Raw genomic sequence first — 22,664 nt, forward strand, 5'->3', positions numbered from 1 at the left:
CCGAAGTTGGGGCCGGGGCGGTTCTCTCTCAGAGAGATCCGGAGTCTTCACAATTCCACCCCTTTGCCTACATGTCCAGAAAATTTTCTCAAGCAGAGTCCAATTATGATGTGGGCAACAGGGAGTTACTCGCCATTAAGTGGGCCTTTGATGAATGGTGACAGTGGCTGGAAGGAGCTGTTCATCAGATTCTTGTCTTAACTGATCATAAGAATCTACAATACATTGAATCAGCCAAAAGACTGAACGCTCGCCAAGCCCGGTGGGCTCTCTTCTTTATGAGGTTTAATTTCATTATTTCTTATATCCCTGGATCGAAAAACATCAGGGCAGACGCCCTTTCCAGATGTTTCGTTCCTCAACAAGAGGGTGGGATCAAGTCTGGGTCCATCATTCCTTCGTCCTGTATCCATGCCGGAGTTAGCCAGACCTTGGAGGGTCTTCTCCGGCAAGCTCAAGGGCAAGCTCCAGCCCAAACTCCGGAGAATAAACTGTTTGTTCCTCCTTCATTGAGACGCAGAGTGTTGTCAGAATGCCATGATACTAAGATTTCTGGTCACCCAGGAGTATATAAAACCCTTGCTTTATTATCCCGAGTGGTCTGGTGGCCAGGGATGGCCAGGGACAGCAAGGACTTTGTGTTGTCTTGTCCAGAGTGTGCCCGACATAAAGTTCCACGTTCACGACCATTGGTAGAGTTGTTGCCTTTGTCCGTTCCTGGCAGGCCTTGGTCCCATCTGGCTATGGATTTTATTGTGGGTCTTCCAGTCTCATCTCACTGTCAAGTCATTTGGGTCGTTGTCGATAGATTTTCTAAGATGGCGCATTTCGTGGCTTTAAGGCAGTTACCCTCGGCTAAAGAACTGGCCACGCTATTCCTTTAGCACATTTTTCGTTTGCACGGATTTCCCAGTGATATTGTGTCCGACCGGGGTCCACAGTTTGTGGCTCAATTTTGGAGAATGTTTTGTGCTGCCTTGAAGGTTAAGATCAGCCTCACTTCCGCATTCCATCCACAGGCCAATGGACAAACTGAGCGTCTTAATCAGTCTCTTAAGCAGTATCTGAGGGTCTTTGTTTCCAAACTTCAAAATGACTGGGTTAGTTTCCTGCCGTTAGCCGAATTTGCGTATAATAACGCACATCATTCGGCCTCTAAGACGTCGCCCTTTTTTGCAGTCTACGGATTCCATCCACGGGCTAATTCTTTGGGACCGGATGCCCCTGGCTCTTCTTCGACAGCTGCCTCTCGCCTCAAAGTCATATGGAGGAAAGTCCACTTGGCCCATAAAGAAGCCTCTTTCAGAGAGAAGGTATTCTCTGACAAGTCCAGACGGCCTTGCTCTTTCAAAGTTGGTGACTGGGTGTGGCTATCCACCCGTAATATAAAGCTTCACCAACCTTCAGCAAGGTTAGGGCCTCGGTTCATTGGGCCTTTTCGGATTGTCAGGAGGGTTAATCCGGTAGCATTCCGTCTTGCTGTACCTAAGTCCCTCAGGATTTCGAGTACCTTTCATGCTTCGCTTCTTATGCCAGTGGTGTTTACACAGAGATTTCCTCGCAGACTAAGGAATGGCTCCGCCCCAGTGATGGTGCAGGGGCAACAGGAGTTCTGCGTGGAAAAGATCCTCAATTCTAGACTTGTGAGAGGTTCCTTGCAGTTTCTGGTACACTGGAGGGGATTTGGTCCCGAAGAGAGGTCCTGGGTTTCCGATGGAGATTTGCATTCGCCCAACCTTAGGAGGGCCTTTTTTCGTCAATTCCCAGATAAACCTGGTGGGAAAGGGTTGTTAACCCTTCCTCAAGGGGGGGGGGTACTGTTGCACGCCGCCGTCCGGGTATCCCTGCACCCGGACGGACGGCGAGTGCAGCGTCATCTGACGCGGCGGGGGACGTTGCCGGGCAGCGTCCCAAGCCTCACTCTGAGGCTAAGCATCGGGACATTGCTAGGCAACGTCTCCGAGCTTCCGCCCGGCGGCCAGGAACGCGTGCGCCTGACGTCAGTCAGGCGGCGCGAAATTTGAATAAATAGCCAGCGTCTGCTGGGCACAGATGCCGGTTATAGCCTTACTGCTCCAGAAGCATATTGCTTATTATCTCCGGTCCCCTGGGTCCTTGGTCCCAGTTTTCCCGGCTGTGTTGCTCCATTGCAGCCTTCCTGGTCTCCCAGCCTGTCAGTTTGTGTCTGTCTGCGGATCCCTTCATTCCAGCATTTCCCCGGACTCCTCTGCTGAAATTCCATCCTCAGCCTGTGAGCCTGCAGTGGACCCACAGTCTCAATCTTCCGTGGGTCACGTAAGTGCTCCAGTGGAGCCCTGGTCTTTTCCCTTCTTTGGTTTCCTGCCCCTCCGTGGGATTATCCTTGGTTATCCACTTTCGCCTCCTTGTCCCCGTCTTTTGATATTTGTTCCCTTGCCCCCTGCTGTCATTAGTGTTCTGTTTAGGCAGGAGTGTCACCGTTCATCCAGATCCCTGCTTTGGGAGTCACGGTCCCTTTGGGGTGTTTTTGCGGACTCCCTTCTATCCACTGGTGTCTGCGACTTGGTCGCACTCCCCGTCTTGGCCTGGTGCCGGCAGTTAGGGGCCTGTGTCCAGTTAGGTCCATTAGTCAGCTTATCCTCTTGAGTATTCCCCGTGGCGATCGCTTACCCCTTGTCACCACATAAGACCTGGCTGCATCGGGGTCGGAGCGGGCTTAACTCGCTCCTTCGAACGTGGCGACCACAGGTGAAGCCTAGCTCAGCAGGGGTTTGCCATCTGCCTCGGGGACTCAACAGAGAGAGTGTAGGACCCGCTGTGGCCGTCCTAACCGGCGGTCCGGGCTGTGGGCTCACGCCTTATCATCTCACCGTCTGGAACCCGTATTGTCCCTGGTGCCCAGGCCAGGGCATCGTAACATATACATTTGAATTGAGATTACATAAAAGTCCAAAGGATTGCCAGTCAACAATGACAAGAACACAAGATGACCGCTCATCTAATCTAGGAGTAGCAATATAATATATAGAAATTTAGATATACAGTAGGACTCAAATATGCTCACCAATTCCAATTATGTACAGTAAATCTGTATGTCATTTACAGAATTAGCATAAACATGGATATACAGGTAGAGTATCCTTTATCATAATATCCGTTATCCAAATTACTGTATATACTCGAGTATAAGTCGACCAGAATATAAGCCGAGGCACCCAATTTTACAACGAAAAATCTGGGAAAACTTATTGACTCAAGTGGGACCCTCACTCGTGTATAAGCCGAGGGGGGCTTTTTCAGCATAAAAACTGTTCTGAAAAAGTAGGCTTATACTCGAGTATATATGGGTATTCCAAAAACCAAAGTCTCCAAAATTTTATTTTATTTTTGCTAAAAACCTACTGGCTACATCTGTAACTGGCACTACCGGGAAATGACATGTAACTGGCACTAAATATGTGCAAAGACATGATTGTTTGGCATTCAAATTCAGTGTCTGAGATTGTACACAAACTGTGTTTCATGTTTTAACCCCTTCCCGACATTGCCTTTTATGGTAATTTTTTTTTTTTTTCCTCCTTGCGTTCAAATAAGCGTAACTTTTTTAATTTTCCGGCTATATAGACACATGAGGGCTTTTTTTTTTGCGGGACAAGTTGTACTTTGTAATGGTACCATTTACTATACCGTATAATATTCTGGGGAATCAGGAAATAATTCAATGTGGGGTAAAAAAAAAAAAAACCGCCATTGCACAATTTTGCACTGGTTACGTTTTTTTTGGAGTTCATAGTTCGTTTAAAATGATGGGTTATCTTTATTCTATGGGTCGTTACGATTCTGGTGATACCAAACTTATATAGTTTTCGTTATGTTTTACCACTAAAAAAAAAAATCGCAACTTTTACGGTTTTTCTAATTTGCGTTGCGTTGCCATGTTCTGCGGCTTATAACTTTTTTATTTTTCCACCTACGGACCTGGGTGAGGGCTCATTTTTTGCGGGCTGAAGTGTACTTTTTAATTAATACCATTATGGGATATGGGCGACTTTCTGATCTCTTTTAGTTATTTTTTTTTGGGTACGCGATGCGACCAAAAAACGTAGCTTTGGCGTTGGGGATTATTTTCCGTTTACGCCTTTAACCGTGCGGGATAACTAATGTTATATTTTAATAGATCGGACTTTTAGGAACGCGGCGATACCAAATATGTTTATTTTTTTTATTTTTTATTTATTTTTATTTGGGAAATGGGGAAAGGGGGGTGATTTGAACTTTTAATATTTTTTTATTTTTTTTTTATTTTTAAACTTTTTTTTTTTTTTTTACTTTTACTACAAGGCCCCCTAGTGTACTTGACCACTAGGGGGCGCGATCGCCTGTACTAGGTTCAGCCATAGAGCTCTATGGCTGAACGTAGTGATTTTATGCACTTCCTATTACATCCTGCCTCAGGCAGGATATGATAGGTATGCAGACACGGCCAGCACAGGGGTCTACATTAGACCCCTGGCTACCATGGCAACCGATCGGCACCCTCCGATCTCGCTGCGGGGGGCCCCGATCGGCGCCGGAGGGGGGCGCCCCCCCTCCGATCAGCTATTTAAGCACTGCGGTCGCTTTGCCCGCGGTGCTTAAAGGGTTAAACGGCCACGATCGGCGAACTCGCCGCTCGTGGCCGTGAGAGCAGGGACCTGGCTGTAATATACAGCCATTACCTGCTCTCTTTCAAGCCAGCTCACTCCGTGAGCTGGCTTGATTCCCCCTCAACCGACATATGACGTAAATGTACGTCATATGTCGGGAAGGGGTTAAAACCTTGTTTAATGCACAAATAAAATATATTTGTGTGTATTTCATGTGTTTGATGTGTTTATACAACAAAAATGCAAGATACCTCAAGGTACCTCATTCAAATATAAAACTATTCCAAATACGGAATAATCAGTTATCCAAAATTCTTCTGGACCCAACCATTTTGGATAAGGGACACTAAACCTGTAGTGATATTGATTATACCATTTAAATGTAATGTGCATCGGGATAGAATTAGATTAATAAATACTGAAGCTGAGATATATTATATATATATATATATATATATATATATATATATATATATATACAGATGGGGCAGAACGTCAGAGCTGGCGATCCGCCAGCGGCCTGCCTAACCATCTGACTGAGACGCGTGTGCATCTCACGCGCACGCGCGTCTCAATCTCCGTCGGCGGGGCGATGGGAACCCTGTCCGACTCCGCCTCAGGGAGACGGACAGGGTTGGGGGGGGGGTGCAGGCAGGCGGCGGGAACCCTGTGTTACTGCCGACAAGCCGGCGGTGACCCGGGGGAGCGGCTGGAAGCGCCGTCGGAAGGGGACGCGCGCGACTCTCGTGCGCGCACGTCCCCTTCTCGCTACGCAGATGGCGCTGGCGGGGGATGGCGGCTGGCGTCGCCATCCCCTGCCAAGATGGGACCTGCCCCATCTGTATATATATATATATATATATATATATACACACACACACATACAGGTACAACCCCGATTTTCCAGCAACCGTTGGTCTGGAATCTTCTTTAATCTGGACACATCGGGTGCCGGGCGGAAGTAAGTATTGTTTGGTTTTTAGACATAGTAGGTACTGTGGGAGGGCTTAAAATTAGTTGCAAGGGCAGTGAGAGGGTTTAGAGAGGTAGTAGGAGGGTATTGGGATGCAGGGGGGGGGCAAGTTGCGGGTGGGGGGTCGCACTACCGGGACCGATACACGCTGCGGGAGGTGGAATGCCCTGTGAGCCAGAGACAAGCTGCCGGTGGTGTGGTGGAGGTGAGAGCCAGGTTGCGGGGATCGCGCTGTGGGTACACAGGGCTTTAAAATAGTATTACTGATAATCCGGCAAATTCTGTAATCCTGCTTGGTGCTGGAATCGACGATGCCGGATAACACTAGCCAACAGTGAAAATGCTTCCAAAACAAAAATAGTCATTTCTAGTTTATTCGAGCATGGGAAATACGAATATGGCATTTAAAATGTTGACTTAGCTCTATGTTCTGAGATATAACCATTTTTCATTAAAATGCTAGAGAATTTGAGGGATTTTCAAAAAATACTAGGGATGCTTTTTATTTAAATAAATTGTAGGTTGGCATTCCTTAGTACAGGTCTCCTGAGTTATTGTCTGCCATATTTTGTTACTCAATATATATGTTACTCATATATATGTCACTCAAAATTAATTTTCTCGATTCTCATCTGGACTTCTTTCCTCCGGATTGTGGTGCAGTAAGTGATGAGCATGGTGAGAGATTCCACCAAGATATTTCAACTATGGAACGAAGATATCAGGGTAAATGGGAGGTTTCCATGCTTGCAGACTACTGTTGGACGGTGACAAGAGATGCTCCAGGACAAGAGTACAAACCACGACTAAAACAAAGGCGCACTCATATATAATCTCGTAATACGAAATAGCAAGGCTTGTTATCTTATTTTCTGCTAATTTACCTGTACATAGATTGAATTAAAACAATTGCTACTTCTGTTGTGTACAGATATCATATTAATCTAATATTGTTTTTTACTACAGAAGTACATGTATCACAAGTAGTGTATCTAAAAAACTAGAGCTAATAAACAAATTCTAAGGTCATATTCGGTTTTCCTGACCCAAATTTAGTAAAAAATGACTTTTTACTTTACAAATTTTTGTAAAAGAAGCAAATAAAAAGTAGTTTTTTGTTGGCTAGTGTAATCGGTGTTCAACTTGTATAGAATCTCTTATGTCGCCCATACACAGAGCGATAAACTCTGTACCTTTTTGACTTGATTGCATCGCATCTAGTTCAAAATTAAATGCAATGGGCTAATGCACTTTGCGTTTTGATCTAGATGGGATGCAATCTAGTTCAAAATGTACTGGGAGCACAAACTTTATGTACTGTGTGATGGGATGTGAGCGGGAGTGCGCATCTCATTGCACCCATACTGTACATCGGACCGTGTACGGGCAGCATCATATCATATAATGAAGCTGAGATATATAGAGATATATATCATACGGGATGCGGTCATTCGTCAGACTGCATTTAGGTCTACAGTCATTAGGTCGACCCCACTAGGTCGACTGGCAGGAAGGTCGACCTGATTTAAGGTCGACATGGGCCAAGGTCGACATGACTTAAGGTCGAATTTGCATAAAGGTCGACATGAGGAAGGTCGACTGGTCATAAGGTCGACATGGGTTTTTCACTGTTTTTTGAGCCGACATGTGCCGACAGGCGGTATTTCATGCCCTACCATCCACTAGGGCGTGGTGGGAGAATAAAATAGTGTGCCGAGCGCAGCGAGGCACCGTGCCCGAAGCATCGCGAGCGATGCGAGGGTCCGATTCTCATTGCCAACTGTGTCCATGTCGACTGTGTCGACATTCGGATCAAAAAACAGTGAAAAACCCATGTCGACCTTATGACCAGTCGACCTTCCTCATGTCGACCTTTATGCAAATTCGACCTTAAGTCATGTCGACCTTGGCCCATGTCGACCTTAAGTCAGGTCGACCTTCCTGCCAGTCGACCTAGTGGGGTCGACCTAATGACTGTAGACCTAAATGCAGTCTGACGAATGATCCCATTCCATATCATACATGGTATCAGCCGTAATCAGCCTTCTTAGTAAATTTCCCTCACAGTGTCAAACTCCTTTGCAACATCCAGGTACACCACATCTATAGCATTGCCAATGTCCAAGTTTGCGCTTAATTCCTCATAAAAACGGTTATTATTAGGTATTAGGTTAGTTTTGCACAAATTATTTTATACAAACCCATGCTGGTTGTCACTGAGGGGCAGATTTATTAAGCTCGGTGAAGTGATAAAGTGTCTGTTTTTTATCACCGGCCAATCAGCTCCTAACTGTGAAGTTACAGGCTTGTTTTGAAAAATGACAAGTAGGAGCTGATTGGCCAGTGATAAAAAACAGACACTTTATCACTTCACCGAGCTTAACAAATCTACCCCCGGTTATTTTATTTACCTCTAGATGTTCCTTGATACCATCCCTTAAAATTCCCTCAAATAATTTCCCCACAATTGAAGTTAAGCTCACTGATCTGAAGTTAACTGGGTGATACCCTTTTTAAATATCGGTAAAACTTTTGCCTATCTTTTCTGAAAAGGGTATATCCCTCCATGTTTACAGCAAAGTCGTGTGCCCATGTCCCTGTTATACCAATAATATCATAGTCATCCTGTGTGACCAGAGTTTCTATTATTAATGATTTATTATTAACAGTTTCTTATATAGTGCACACATATTCTGCAGGGCTTTACAGAGAATATTCACAAAAGTCCCTCCCCCAATGGAGCTTAGAGCTTACAATTTATATTCCATAGCACATGTACATGTACACACAGACATTCTAGGGTTAATTTTGTTGGGAGCCAATTAACCTACCAGTATATTTTGGGATTGTGGGAGGAAACCAGAGTACCCGGAGGAAACCCACGCAAGCACGGGGAGAATATACAAACTCCGCACAGTTAGGGCCATGGTGGGAATCGAGTGCTGTGAGGCAATAATGCTAACCATTACACCATGCGTACTGCCCACCTGCCTGTGAATGCATAACATCAAAACTTATTGTTCTTTAGCCAGATTTGCACAGGTCAGGATTTGGAACTTTGCATGATTGACATGGTTATAATATCATTTGCAGCTATAGCATATAACAACTTCCAATGTATAGGGGACAATGATTATGAAATATATATATATATATATATATATATATATATATATATATATATATATGGGGGGCAGACTCTTGTTACGCGCCACCTTATTATTTATTACTAACTCTCGGCTGCCGGACTTACAAGGACCCCTGTTGGATGGGGGAAAGGAGAATGTGGACAACAGTTGTAAGTTGGCGCCCTTGTTGAACCTTCAGTAATTGGTTCTGTAATAGCCTTTAGTTAATTCCAAAGTAAATCAAAGTAAAGTCCAAAATTTATAAACATTTATTAAAAAGTCTCTTATTCCACTTGGTATTGGTGGTTTTCCAGACCATAAAAAGACTTCAATAGTATATTTCAAATAAGCAAACAAACGTTCCCAACGCGTTTCGTCCTATCAAGGACTTCATCAGGGGTTTGCAAATGATTGTTAAACTATTCCCATGACACTTTCAAACGGGGTGAGTCTCCAACTAGACGTTTTATAACAATGGGTCCTTTATAAGCACTGCTGCGCAATCTTATTCTGGAAGTTTCTATTAAAATCTGTGCTGGTGCTAGGGTCTTCACTTCTCTGCCACAGACTTTATCTGCATGTAATCGAGTGGACAGCTTTGTGTGATTGCGAGTTCTAATACAAATCTCCAGGAGGATATATAGCTTTTCAATATTGGGAAGGTGGAGGTATTCCAGTAGTTGGACACCATTAAATGGTAAAATGTGGATATGCTCTATGCATCATGGTGTGTCTTTCTCTGTTTGATGTACAGTCTCGTTTTAGGCCAACCGATCTGCACTCAAGAACAAGTATAACTGGTATAAAGTTGAATTTAGTCCCCAAGACCGGTTTTCACTGTCCCTCTTGAGGTGTGCACTGGTATAAGGTTCAGTTTCATCTTTGCAAACCCCTGATGAAGTCCTTGATAGGATGAAACGCGTTGGGAACGTTTGTTTGCTAATTTGAAATATACTATTGAAGCCTTTTTATGGTCTGGAAAACCACCAATACCAAGTGGAATAAGAGACTTTTTAATAAATGTTTATAAATTTTGGACTTAATTAAAGGCTATTACAGAACCAATTACTGAAGGTTCAACAAGGGCGCCAACTTACAACTGTTGTCTATATATATATATATATATATATATATATATATATATATATATATATATATATATATATATATATATGGCAGTCCAGTAAATTAATTGTTTTATTGGTGTTTATATAAATATGACAAATAAAAATAATCATGTTGGCGAAATTTATTGATACATTTATTTCAGGTCTTTGATGTGCAGAGTGTATACAAATTGGAACTATGACACAGATGCCTTTGGATATTTTAGACAGCTGTCAGAATAATTATGAAAGATCTTGAGCTTTAAAATCTTTTTTACAGAGCACTTGCTATCCATCTCCTAGATACACTAACATTTCCTTCCGCTACATTTGTGCTTATATCTAAACCTTAGCGAGAAGCCCATACTGCAAGCATACACACTGCCATAATCTGTTAGCAAACATGACAGCATTAAAATATTCATTTTCACAAGAACATCACTTTGATTATGAGATTTGTTTGCTGAAGAATAACAGGTCTAGAACACAAGTAGGATTGTGGTAATTTAACCAATGATCAATCTCATCATTGAAACATTTTCACAATGTAAAATTCTGCCCAAAGCAAACAAGTATTTTGTTGTTAAGACAAATGTTAAAACGCTGTTGAAGTGTGCATGCTGTTTGATGGGTTGCTATCAGAAAGGATTCTTAAATACATGCTCAAAACTACATATATGGTAACTCCATTCCCATTATGTTAGAACTAGATGTGATGCGATCTAGTACAAAAAGTACTAAATGCACTTTTTTTTACTTGCTATATGCGATGCACAGGAGCGCACATCACATTGCAAGCCAAAAGAAACACAGTGTGATATGAACTGCATGTGATGCATAGTTGCCTACCTGCTTGCATTCTGCAGGAGACTCCCTAAAATAGCAGCAATCTCCCTTTCTCCCTCATTAGTCTAGCAATCTCCCTCATTTAACCTAGCCCACATTACACTGTAAAATTTTTAAGAAAAAAAGGAATGAGAGACAGATACCTTTACATTGAATTATCATCAGTACCATTTCCCAGCACTTTACCAAGTATAGTATCTCTTACTCATCTACATTTGTTAGTCCTTTTAAAAGATTCCTCTCAGATGTAGCAGTACACACCCACGCTTCTAGGTGCCACGTTCACTATCTCTTTTCTCAATCTCTCCATATATGGAACTAGACATGCCCTTTGGGTGCAGCATGACATGCCCCCTCAATGGGGCGCTGTGCAAAATTCTACTACCAACTATAATCTCCCTGAAACTAGTTTTCAAAAGTAGGCAAGTATGATGTGATTCGTTTTGAACACAAAAGTTCAAAACGCATCCGACCATTACACCATGTGTGGGCACCTTTAGCAATACTTGCACCCATGGAACAAAGCATAAAAGTTTTTTAATAACTGCCCCTAACGTAAATGCGGTTTAAGTCAAACTGCATGTGGTTTATGGGAAATTGCCTGCGTTAACTCCTGCACCTAGGGCAGTGATGGCTAACCTTGACACTCTAGCTGTTGTTGAACTACACATCCCAGCATGCCCTGCATCAGTTTTAACATGGCCAAATAGCAAAACTGTAGCAGCGCATGCTGGGATATTTAGTTCAACAACATCTGGAGTGTAAAGATTAGCCATCTCTGGCCCAGGGATCTCTGTGCTATTGCTATACATTATGGTCACTTAGGGCCTTATTCTAGTTCACTCTTTCTGACAAAATCCTTCTTAGATAGACAAAACCATGTGCACTGCAGGGGGCAGATGTAAAATGTGCAGATAGCATTAAATTTGGGTGAGTTATTTTGTTTCTGTGCAGAGTAAATACTGGCTGCTTTATTTTTACACTGCGAAATAGATCTCACTTTGAAGTAAAACCCCACACAAATCTAATTATCTCTGCACACGTAACATCTGCCCCCCTGCAGTGCACATGGTTTTGTCCATCTAAGAAGGATTTTGTCAGAAAGAGTGAACTAGAATAAGGCCCTGAGTTCCTGGTACTCCTAGCTGGCTGGTAGTTTTGTTAAATAAATTAAAATGGTCACTACAGTAGTTTTGTAAGCTTGTCTCCTTTGCATTAATAAAGAATGTGTTTCATTTATTTGTATAAAACACATATGCCTCTTTATTTATAAGAGATCTATATGTGAATCCTTATTAATTTAATCCTATCCCACCCATTGTTTTTTAGCATTAGCAAAACCATCATTAGTATCTGACCTTCACTCACCACATGCTAGGTGCAAAAGATCCATCTGAAACAAGCATCTACTTTCTGTCTGTACTCTGTGATTGAGCAGGAAAGTGGACTTAAGCCCTGAACACGCTATGTGGCACCGTTAACAATATCGGTTGTGCCTGCAAAATGAACAACCTGTGCTTTAAACATATAAATTACCATTATTGTTCGCTGACCATATTGTCAGATTTGGCAGCATGTTCAGATAACAGGGGTTATCATTAAAAATTTGTGAGCGCACGCTTCATAAACGATTTAGTGGGTATGCACTGAACCATATGCACGCTATCGCATTATTAACAACATTTTTATCATGTTCATGTAAATTGCATATGGTTTACTCAGCTTTACAGTACTCGCCCATGACATGCCCACAACATGGAACAGTTCCATTGCATGGTCGCCACCATGTTGCCACCCAGAAATGTCGAAACTGTGGTCCATCATTAGACAGATCAATACATGTGCACCAGCTGTTTCCATCACCTGATATAGCACATGTGCAGCTACCAATTTCTTACTTTGGCACATGCACTGTATGCTGAAATCCCCAAGATCCAATGTTTTTAATATTACTTCTTGGACCCTCATTATATTTGGTTTGGTACCATAACATAGGTGAAAAAATATATATATTTTTTTTGATCGCTATAGAACCAACAGAAGGTAAAGAACTGGTTGCTGTAAACCAAGGGTGTAACTACCATAGGTGCAAGAGCTGCTATGGGGCCCAGAGTCGAAGGGGGCCAATCTTTACTGTCTAAGTAATATGTTTTACATACATTTTTACATACATTTATCACCAGAAGCTGCGAAATATGGGGCCCTTACAAACTTTTGCTATGGGGCCCTACAAATATCTAGTTACGCCCTTGCTCTAAACTTACAAATATAATCTAATCTAATTTATAATTGAGATATTACAAATGTTCTCACTGTCAATATCTACAAATCTGTCAATCTTCCACTTCACCTATTGTGCAATAAATGTACTGCTGTGTTGTCTCCTGACAATGTTCCACATTCAACTCACATTCTATGTAAGGAATTCTACATTTTTACACCATATCTCAGTATTTTCTATCTGTAGTACTGTGGTTGTTTATATGTAATAGTCTTTATTGTCAGTCCTCTATTCCCTTTACAAACTGTGTTTGTGATCAGCATGTCCAGGTAGGGAATATTCCTAGCATTATTCCAGCCAAGGCAGAGATTAATATAGAAACTAAAAATAGCATTTCTGTCTACTGAATCATGTTGTCCTTCCCAACCTTGTTTTATGGGATACTGTGATACTGTATGCATACACTAACTTGACTGATACTGTAAAGGCCCATACACACTGGGAGACTTTCAGCTCAAAGCCGCCCAGTGTGTATGGCCCGGCGGTGAGCGCTGCTGCGTGCTCCCGCAACATCGCCGGGAAAGCCGCTCATCTGCTGGTATTACCAGCAGATGAGTGGCTTTCAGGGCGGCTTTGCATAACGCTCCGCTATCCAACGCCTTCCTTCCCCCCTCCTTCGGCGCCGGGCAGGGGGAAAGCCGCTCAGTGTGTATGCACTCAGCAGCTTTCCCCGCAGCGATGATTGTCATCATTGCTGTCCATACACGCTGGGCATAGTCGCCCAGTGTGTATGGACCTTAAGTCTTATATATGCATATAAATTATAAGCATACTGTATATAATATTACCAAGACTGTTGTTATACAGCATAATTAAGTATTTGATGCCAAATATAGGGTAGATTTTGCAATCTTGAGATAATGGTTATCTCAACAAGGCAACCTTGCTTGATTTTACTTTTATCCCACATACAGATTTGTCATCTTTGCTGCCGTCATGCCAAACAGCCCCTCTTGGCACATGAGAATCTTCTAGCATCTTTTTTGCTTCTTATTTTTGTGTGGAAATGCTTCTTGCTCACAGCGCAATGCTACTAGGATGTATGAGGAGACAGATGATTAATAATATATGACACTTGTATATCTGTGTGTAACTAAGAAGGCATAACAACGGTGTGATATGAACTACCGATATGGGCTGTACAGTCTATACCGGTAGAAATATCGCTTACAAAATTGCCTCAAATCCCCCCCATGTATGAGCCTTTAGTCTCTGATCTGTATACAAAGTGTTACAATGTCGCAGCTGCAGCATTTTTCCAAGACAAGTTCTGTTCTGCGCTGTATACACACAAAGGCCCTCATTTAGATCCATTCGGTCCCCCCGCTTGTTCGCAGCAAGGGTTGGCCCTGTGCATGCCCATAATTAGTTATGCGCATGTGCAGTGATTCTGTGCGAGTGCTCTTTCGGTGTGGTGCTGGCACAGGGATGAGGTTGTGGCACTACGACAACGCTGGGCATTGCCATGCAAATGCTGGGCATACCCATTTAAATGGCGGTGTGACGCGGTGTGCCGAAGCGGGTGTCTGATGTCACATGACGTCAGCCGCCCTCCCTATCTTTGGCCAGAAGCCCGCAAATATAAGTCAGTCTTCAGCGGGGTGGCACAACAGCTGCTCAGTAAGCTGCTCCCTGGCTCTGTCCCCCTTTCCCTGGCAGTGTCTCCTTTTCATCTCTAACTGTAGTTAGGAAATGACAGATAGGAGCTGATTGGCTGGTTCTTTATCACTCTCCACTTTGGGTCCGATTCAGACCCCTTAACTGGGCTGAATATTCGCAGCCTGATTGATTATCAAACATCCGTGCATATGCACGGTACGCAGTGCACATGCACAAGCTGTACGTCCAAGCACAGCCAGCAAAGACTAGCCTTTGCTGGCTGCTTGCCGGGTGATTGACAGTCTGCAGGCTTTTGGGGCAGCTACAAAGGAAACATAGTCATTCCTCTGTTGTTGGGAAGGAGGGCCACTGATGAACACTCGCAGCCCAGGAGCAGGCCTGAATCAGGCTTAATACATTTGGCACCTTGCCTCCCCACTCCCTCTTATCTGTCATATGTTGGTGTTATATCACACCTTGGAAAGACCTGTAGCAAGGTGTCCATCTTCCTGCAATTTGATGTGTGCACTCATCTGCTACGCACTGGTCAGGCTGATTCCACCTTACTGGGGTCAGCAGCACCTTTCACCCGAAGGAGCCTGAATAGTGTATAGGTATGCGGGTTGGATACCTCTACACTTGCTTAGAATGGGATAGTTGCCCTCTGCAAGTTATCATTTCTCTTGTCCGTGAAATTGAGATCATTAGTTGGCCCTGGCAAGGTGTAGCACAGTTTGCCTAAGGCAATGGGACACTGAATGCTTGCCACTCTATCCTTTGCCACCATACTTCTATCATAGCACATACGTTTATTTTTTGAATGGCACATTCCTCTCATGTCGTTCCTTTAATTAAGTACAGAGGGTGAGATTTAATAGGATGAGCGATTCAGAAAGTGAGAGATTTGGTAAGAAATCTCCAGGTTTTTTTAAAGCGGCAATCATTTACACTGCAAAACTAGTTTGATTTTGCCATGTAAATGATTGCCGCTTTAAAAAAAACCTGGAGATTTCCAGAATAGATTACCTATTGATCCCTCGCCACATGTTTCCCAAGCTTGCTGACACAAAGATAGAGACAATTAGCATCTCTGACCATGCTTTGTGCTGGGTCCATCTCGCCGCCCAGGTTGACAAAGGCCCGATACGCCAATGGCGCTTCCCAGCCTACCTGGCAAATTCCATACAATTCAGAGCCATGCTGGAGGCGGCGTGGATGGACTTCAAGCACAATCATGCGGAATTGGAAACTACAGATCCTTTACTATTTTGGCAGACCTCAAAGGCTGTACTAAGGGGTAATATTATGTCCTACTGCAAGAAAAGAGACAGAGACCTAGACAAAAACTACCTAGAAGCCCAATCCCAATTAACACAGTCCTATTCCAATTTTAAAAATAACCCTACAGTGCCCAATAAAACACGCTATTATAAAGACAAAACAACATTTGACAATGTTTTGGCGGGCATAGAAAAGAAATTCAGTTTTCATAAAAACAGTAAATTTCACCGCTTTGGCAATAAGGCGGGGAAACTACTATCACACCTATTAGCAGGTAGACGCCCACCCACGATAGTGAAATCCATCAAAGACCCAATGGGAACACTTAAAAAATCAAATGTCGAAATATCCAAGGTGTTTTTTGATTTTTACTCTTCCCTTTATTCTGCCCCTACAATAAATACAGAGGCCAAGAACAATTTTTGGTCAAATCTCCAAATTCCCACCCTCTCACAGGCTCAAAAGGAATCCCTGGTGGCCCCCATCTCAATAGAGGAAGTACAAGCGACAATAATGAAACTTAAAAACGGAAAATCCCCTGGACCCGACGGGTTCGCCAATGAATATTTTAAAATATTGACCCCCAAACTGGCCCCACCCTTGACAGCAATGTTTAATGAAATTATGACAGGAAAGGCCCTCCCATTACATTTTAACTCGGCAGTAGTAAGACTCCTCCCCAAACCAGGTAGAGATGCGGAAGACCCAAGCTCCTACCGACCTATATCACTGTTAAATAGTGACTACAAATTAATTACTAAGGTTATGGCAGACAGACTTAAGCTGATTCTTCCACACCTGATACACCCGGACCAGTCCGGGTTTATCTGGGGGCGTCAGTCGGTGGTGAACATTAGAAAATTACTGGCAGTAATGGAGTGGCTTCGAACTCACCCATCCGGGGAGCAGAACGTAGTTCTGTCCCTGGATGCGGAGAAAGCCTTCGACTTAGTCACATGGGACCATGTATTCGAAACACTCCATAGATTCGGAGCCCCGCCCCAATTTCTGACTCTGCTCAAAACTTTATATACGAACCCTGCCACGCAAATCCTTAATAATGGCTTCCTCTCACAACCATTTTATACAAAACGTGGCACCCGACAGGGATGCCCGTTGTCTCCACTAATATTTGCCCTGGCACTGGAGCCACTAGCCATAGCCCTTAGAGCAGCCCCAGCATATACCGGTATTAAAGTCGGTGGAGAAGAGGCTAAATTGGCCCTCTTCGCCGACGACATGTTGGTTTTTCTATCAAATCCTAAGGAAACTGTCCCCGTAATAGTCCCTTTGATAGAACAATTTGGATCATTTTCCGGTCTCAAAGTAAATTACAACAAATCTGAGGCGATGATACTATCCGATCCAAAACCCTTGTCAGGCATAGACTCCCCACTGGCCCAATTCTCTATAGTAAAGAACACAATGAAGTACTTGGGAATCCGCATACCCCACTCTGTATCCGAAATATATTCGGCTAACTTTAGACCGGTGATAGCGGAAATCTCCGCACTGCTACATAGATGGACCGCCCTTCCCCTCTCAACGATGGGAAGGGCGGCGGTCATCAAAAGCATAGCATTCCCCAAGTTAGCATACCTGCTACAGATGATTCCACTTTCCCTTACCAAACAAGACTGCGCCATAGTTAAAACCGTGTTCTCTAAATTCTTATGGGCGGGCAAAAAGCCGAGAATTGCTTATGCGAAACTGCAATTACCTAGGTCTGAGGGAGGACTCAATATCCCAGACCCGGCGATATTTAGCAGGGCAGTTCTCTTTAGATATATAACAGACTGGAGCTGGCTACATTCAACCTTCACCAATCGAACCATCGAGGAAGCACTATTTGCTCCATATTCACCAATAGCACTGATACATACACCTAGGAAAATGATTAGCCAAAACATAAAAGATAATATTTTATTTAAGGACACCTACAAGGCATGGATAGACACGAACAAAGCACTGAAAAGATCTCCCCAGGTTTCAAGATTTATAACATTCTGGGGTAATCCTGGTTTTCCCCCCGGAATGGATAACTCCCAGTTTCTGACTTGGAGAAAGGCTGGTTTGGCGGCAATCAGGGATGTGTACGACCCGGGAGGCCATCTTATGTCGTTCGCAGACCTAAAAGAAAAATATAAATTACAACAAAAACACTTCTTTATGTTTCTACAAATAAGGCACATGATTCAGTCCCTTCCCCCGGCTGGTCCGGAGGGAGTGGAGACTGACCCAGTTGCCACCATCATGACACTGGCTCATACCGGAACGTATAGACTAAGATACTATTACGCAGTAGCGGAAGTTACAGATGGGGGTAAGAAATGGAATAGAACTTTAAATGCCTGGAAATTAGAGATTCCTTCGATCCCGGAATATGGGGAGGTCATGAAACACTGCCAACAGACCATGAAATATTTACATTCAGCTTCTCTCCAGGAGGTACACTGGAAAGTACTAAACAGGGCGTATGTGGCCCCGATACAAAGAGCACACATGGTGCCTGATGCACCAGATTCTTGCACCAAATGCGGTCAGAGACGGGCCACCTTTTTTCACAATCTTTGGCGGTGTGGCAAGATATCCACATATTGGAATAAATTGATAATGTTCATAAATAATACCTTCCAATTAAACATAACTAAAGACCCTACGGCATGTCTTCTACTAGTATTGAACGAATGGGATTGGGGAGGCCGGAAAAAATCTTTGTTGCCTGTGATAACGGTAATCCTAGGAATAGCAAAAAAACTAATAATGAAATACTGGATTAAGAAATCGGCACCCTCCATTCTTGAAACAAAGAACACAATAATAAATATCTTGTACATGGAGAGACAGGCCACACTACCGGACATAGAAACAGGCGTTATGAGGTTTTATCGTAAATGGGGCCCTTATATCGAGACCCTACCCAGTACTACACAATCACAAATTCTAAGTTTGTATGAAAACACGTCATGGTATTTGGTGCGTCAACTGAGCCACACATGAACAGTTCACCTAAACAAGATAAATGGAAGTAGGCGGCTCGAAATGTATAAGGATAGCATAGTATCATGGTTAGAGGTATTTCTTAGAAACTAATAGCAGTAGCCTCACTCCCCACCCCCCCCCCCCACACCTTCCCTGTGTCTTGTCTAGTTTGTCCAATTTTAAATATTAGTTTTTATATTATATGGAATTGGATTTGAAAGCGAGCAAATATATTTAGTACTATGGAAAGTAAAATCAATATGTACTGCCAAAAAAAACTTATTTACCGTGGCTCTACACTTCTATACGCATAAACCTATTCAATTCTGTATGTTTATATTTTTCTATGTTTGTATTATGTTGGAGGAGAAAATAATGAAAATGTGGTCACCCTGCGCGGTGTATTTAAGTCTAACAAGGAGTGATTTGTCGCCTTGATGTTTGTCAATTTTACTATGTGACTTTCTCAAATAAAATGTTTTGAAAAAAAAAAAAAACCTGGAGATTTCTTACCAAATCTCTCACTTTATGAATGTCTCATCCTATTAAATCTCACCCCATGTGTCTAGAGTTATTATTGGGGTCTTCTGTCATGTGACAATAGAGAGTTTATTGCCAATGGAACCTCGCAGATGATTTAATCTGCCCCTTAGTGCCTGTCAGCATCTGGATATGGTTGTTGACCTATATTCGGTCGACATAAATTGGGTCGACAGGCCGACACCTATAAATGTCGACATGGCTTAGGTTGACATGACAAAGGTCGACATGAAAAAGGTCAACATGTTTTTTCATACCCTGCCATCCACTAGGGCATGGAGAATAAAATAGTGTGCTAAGCATAGTGTGCCCAAAGCGAGTGGATGCAGTACACTTACAGTATACGGTGTCCATGTCGATGTATAAGTGTACCGCGTCCCCTCACCAATGTATATGTTACATATCACACACACACACAAAATAATGTAAAAAATAAGGAAAAATGAAAAGCTTGATGATTTAATGTGAATCATGTCGTTATGGCACCGCCAGCTGCTATTATGTGCCGCAAATCACAGCATTGTATCGCAGAGGACAGGGCAACAATGTCACGGTTCACCATACCATGTCTATCACTACTCCCATTTTGATGTCACCCTCCTGGATATCCCGGTCCCAGATAGAACATAAAATAGTTGAGTATGGGTTAAAATGAGCAAACTTTGTGAGCGTATTTCTGAGTACAAAATTTTTACAGCAATAATTTAATAATGTCATCAAACATACCAAATCAAAAGGAAAACCCTATCTTACTGCCTGTTTGCTTGGGTATTTTGCATATAGCACACAACTACCTGGCAGCTATATTGTAACACTGTTATTCACAGTGTGACATGACATTTCCCTTCCCAAAATGAAATATGTTCTACATTAAATGTGTCTCTATCTTGCTATGTGGCATTGGCCTGTGAAATTGCACCTCTTAGCTGAATTACCCTAATCATGCACTTATCTTGCTCTCTTTTTGAAAGAGAACTCACTGTGGATTAAAGTAACTAATAAGTCACAAATCACCTCTGAGGAAACCCTTACGTAATTTAATTTTATAGCGGTGGAATATTGCCATGAATCCATGTTGATGAAGTCTTCAGAGATAGCACTAATGGAAACTAATATTTTATTAACACCAATATTAAACCATCTTTTCTTTACAGGTCTTCAAGAATATTAACAATGAAGAAACATCACAAGGGCAAGGTAGTCGCAGACTCATCAGTTTTACTCTGTCTGGTAAATATAAATATGTACATTTGATGCATGTACAAATTGTGTTTTATTGTTACAGTTTGTTTTGTTCATTTGAATAACTTTATTGTTCTAAATGACGATTGCAATGCTTGCATGATTGATTATGCATTGGCTATCGTGTCCACCTAGAATGTTTGTCATGCTTAGGGAAATGTGTCAAACCTGTATTATTTATTAAGGACAAAACGTACAGAGAATGTTTGCTAATGGAAAAGATGGAACATAAATTTTTGTTATATATTCAAGATTTTGTGTGTAGATCTCTGTGATTAAATCCATCCTTTATCTTACAAAGTTTTTTGAATTTAAAGAAGCAATTTCATGAACCTGAGGAATATTTATGTATTTTATTTATTAGCATTCATTTATATAGCTCCAGCAATTTTGATGCACTTTATGTTGAAAGTTCGAACACAAACATGGAAGGATCAAAAACATTTTGGGCCAAATTTAAAGGGTGTGTGAATCAGAAAGTGAGAGGTTTTGGGAGAGTTTCCCATTTGTTTAAAGCGGCAATTATTTACACCTAAACACCAGGCTGATTTTGTCATGTAAATGATTGCCGCTTTAAATAAAACGGGAAACTTCTCTCAAAGTCACTTTCTATTTCTCACACCCTATTACATTTGGTCCATTTGTTTAAAGGATAACTAGATATCAACTGTTTCTGATTTCTGTTTTGAAGGGGGTCTTTTACTCTTAAAAACTTTCTTCAGAAATAAATTGTTTTAAAGGCATACTGTATTTATGCTAAATGCCAATCAAGTACAAAGTCAAAGACTGGAATCAATAAATAGCAAGCTGCCTAATTAGCAGCAACGTATGCTTCAGCAGACTATTTGAACCGCTCAGAATATTATGTTCTTTTACAAAGAATATAAATATTTATAATCTGAAAATGTGTAAATAAATGCTTCATAAAAATATTTTCAAACTTTTTTTTAGATTTTTTTGTGACTAGTAATACAAAAATGTATTTTAGGTTATATATAATCTGCAGTGTTTGTGGTTTATACAGGAAATCATCAAAAACTGATTTGGAGGTAGCATGTTGTTAGAAGCATTTATACAAAATCCATTGTAATGAATGATAAAGTACTGAAAATGCAAATATTGTCATAATAATAATAAAAAGTTAGTCAGTAAACTTTTAGGCAGGAACCTTATATTACATTTGTAAATATAAACATATTAAAATATGAAACAGTTTGAAGAGCAGTTACATAATGGACATCTTTCTAGTCCAAATGCAGCGCTGCAAATTTTGATTTCTGTGGATTTAACGCTTCCTGCTCAGGGGCAAACGCAGGATTTTCAGAAGGGGGATTCCATGGGGGCGGAGCAAAGCCGGGTCAGTTAAAGTATTATAGATATACCAAATGTATATAAATAACAAAAAAAATATATATAGTGGAGTGGGCTTATTATTCATAATTTTCTGGTGGGAGGACAGCTTGCTTGACTGCAGATATCTCCAGTTCCTGGAACTAGATTTCTTAGCTTTTAATGGAATTAAACACTAGAGAATCCCACCTACCAAATGGTATTGGGGACTAGGGGATCAGAGTTCAGGAGGCAGAGTATATAAAACTACATACCAGGTGTGTGGAGCAGGAGCAGTAACCAGCTGCTGGAAGGCTGATATCTCTGGTTCTGGGAACAGTAGAGACAAGCTACTAGTGTCCATTAAAGGGGGAGAGTCCCAGCTTTTGGATTATACTCTCAGAAAAATTCTAAGTCAGACAGAACCTGAAATATCTGACTGGGAAGAGCAATTAACAGGCTTGGATGGGGACCGCTGCTTTGAAGTCAGATATCTCCGGTTCCCAAGGGCCGATTTTTTAAATTCTTGTACCCATGGAAAGAGGGGACCCTCAGCTTTCAGCCTAGACTCCTGGGGGGGTTTCTGGGTACTCAGAAACCCCCTCTGAGTGCGCTACTGCTGCTGCTCGCATGGTCGCCCACCCATCGTTGCTCGGCGAGTTCCCCGCACGGCTGCGAATGGATGTTTTACATAAACATCTATTCACAGCCTTTGGTGCGAGGGACAAATCA

At 42.2% G+C, this 22,664-nt stretch overlaps 1 protein-coding gene across 3 annotated transcripts in view; it reads left to right on the forward strand.

Annotated features, from left to right (window-relative positions):
• The window catches only part of HECW1 (HECT, C2 and WW domain containing E3 ubiquitin protein ligase 1), a 404,927-nt gene that overhangs the window by 263,369 nt on the left and 118,894 nt on the right, over window positions 1-22,664 (forward strand). For all 3 annotated transcript variants that reach the window (XM_083188525.1, XM_083188524.1, XM_083188526.1), the window contains one exon: window positions 20,516-20,591. In XM_083188525.1, coding sequence (XP_083044651.1) covers window positions 20,516-20,591 — 76 coding nt within the window. The remainder of the gene's footprint in view (window positions 1-20,515; window positions 20,592-22,664) is intronic.

The sequence above is a fragment of the Crinia signifera genome, chromosome 5 (assembly GCF_055691185.1).
Source record: "Crinia signifera chromosome 5, ASM5569118v1, whole genome shotgun sequence".
Classification (NCBI taxonomy): domain Eukaryota; kingdom Metazoa; phylum Chordata; class Amphibia; order Anura; family Myobatrachidae; genus Crinia; species Crinia signifera.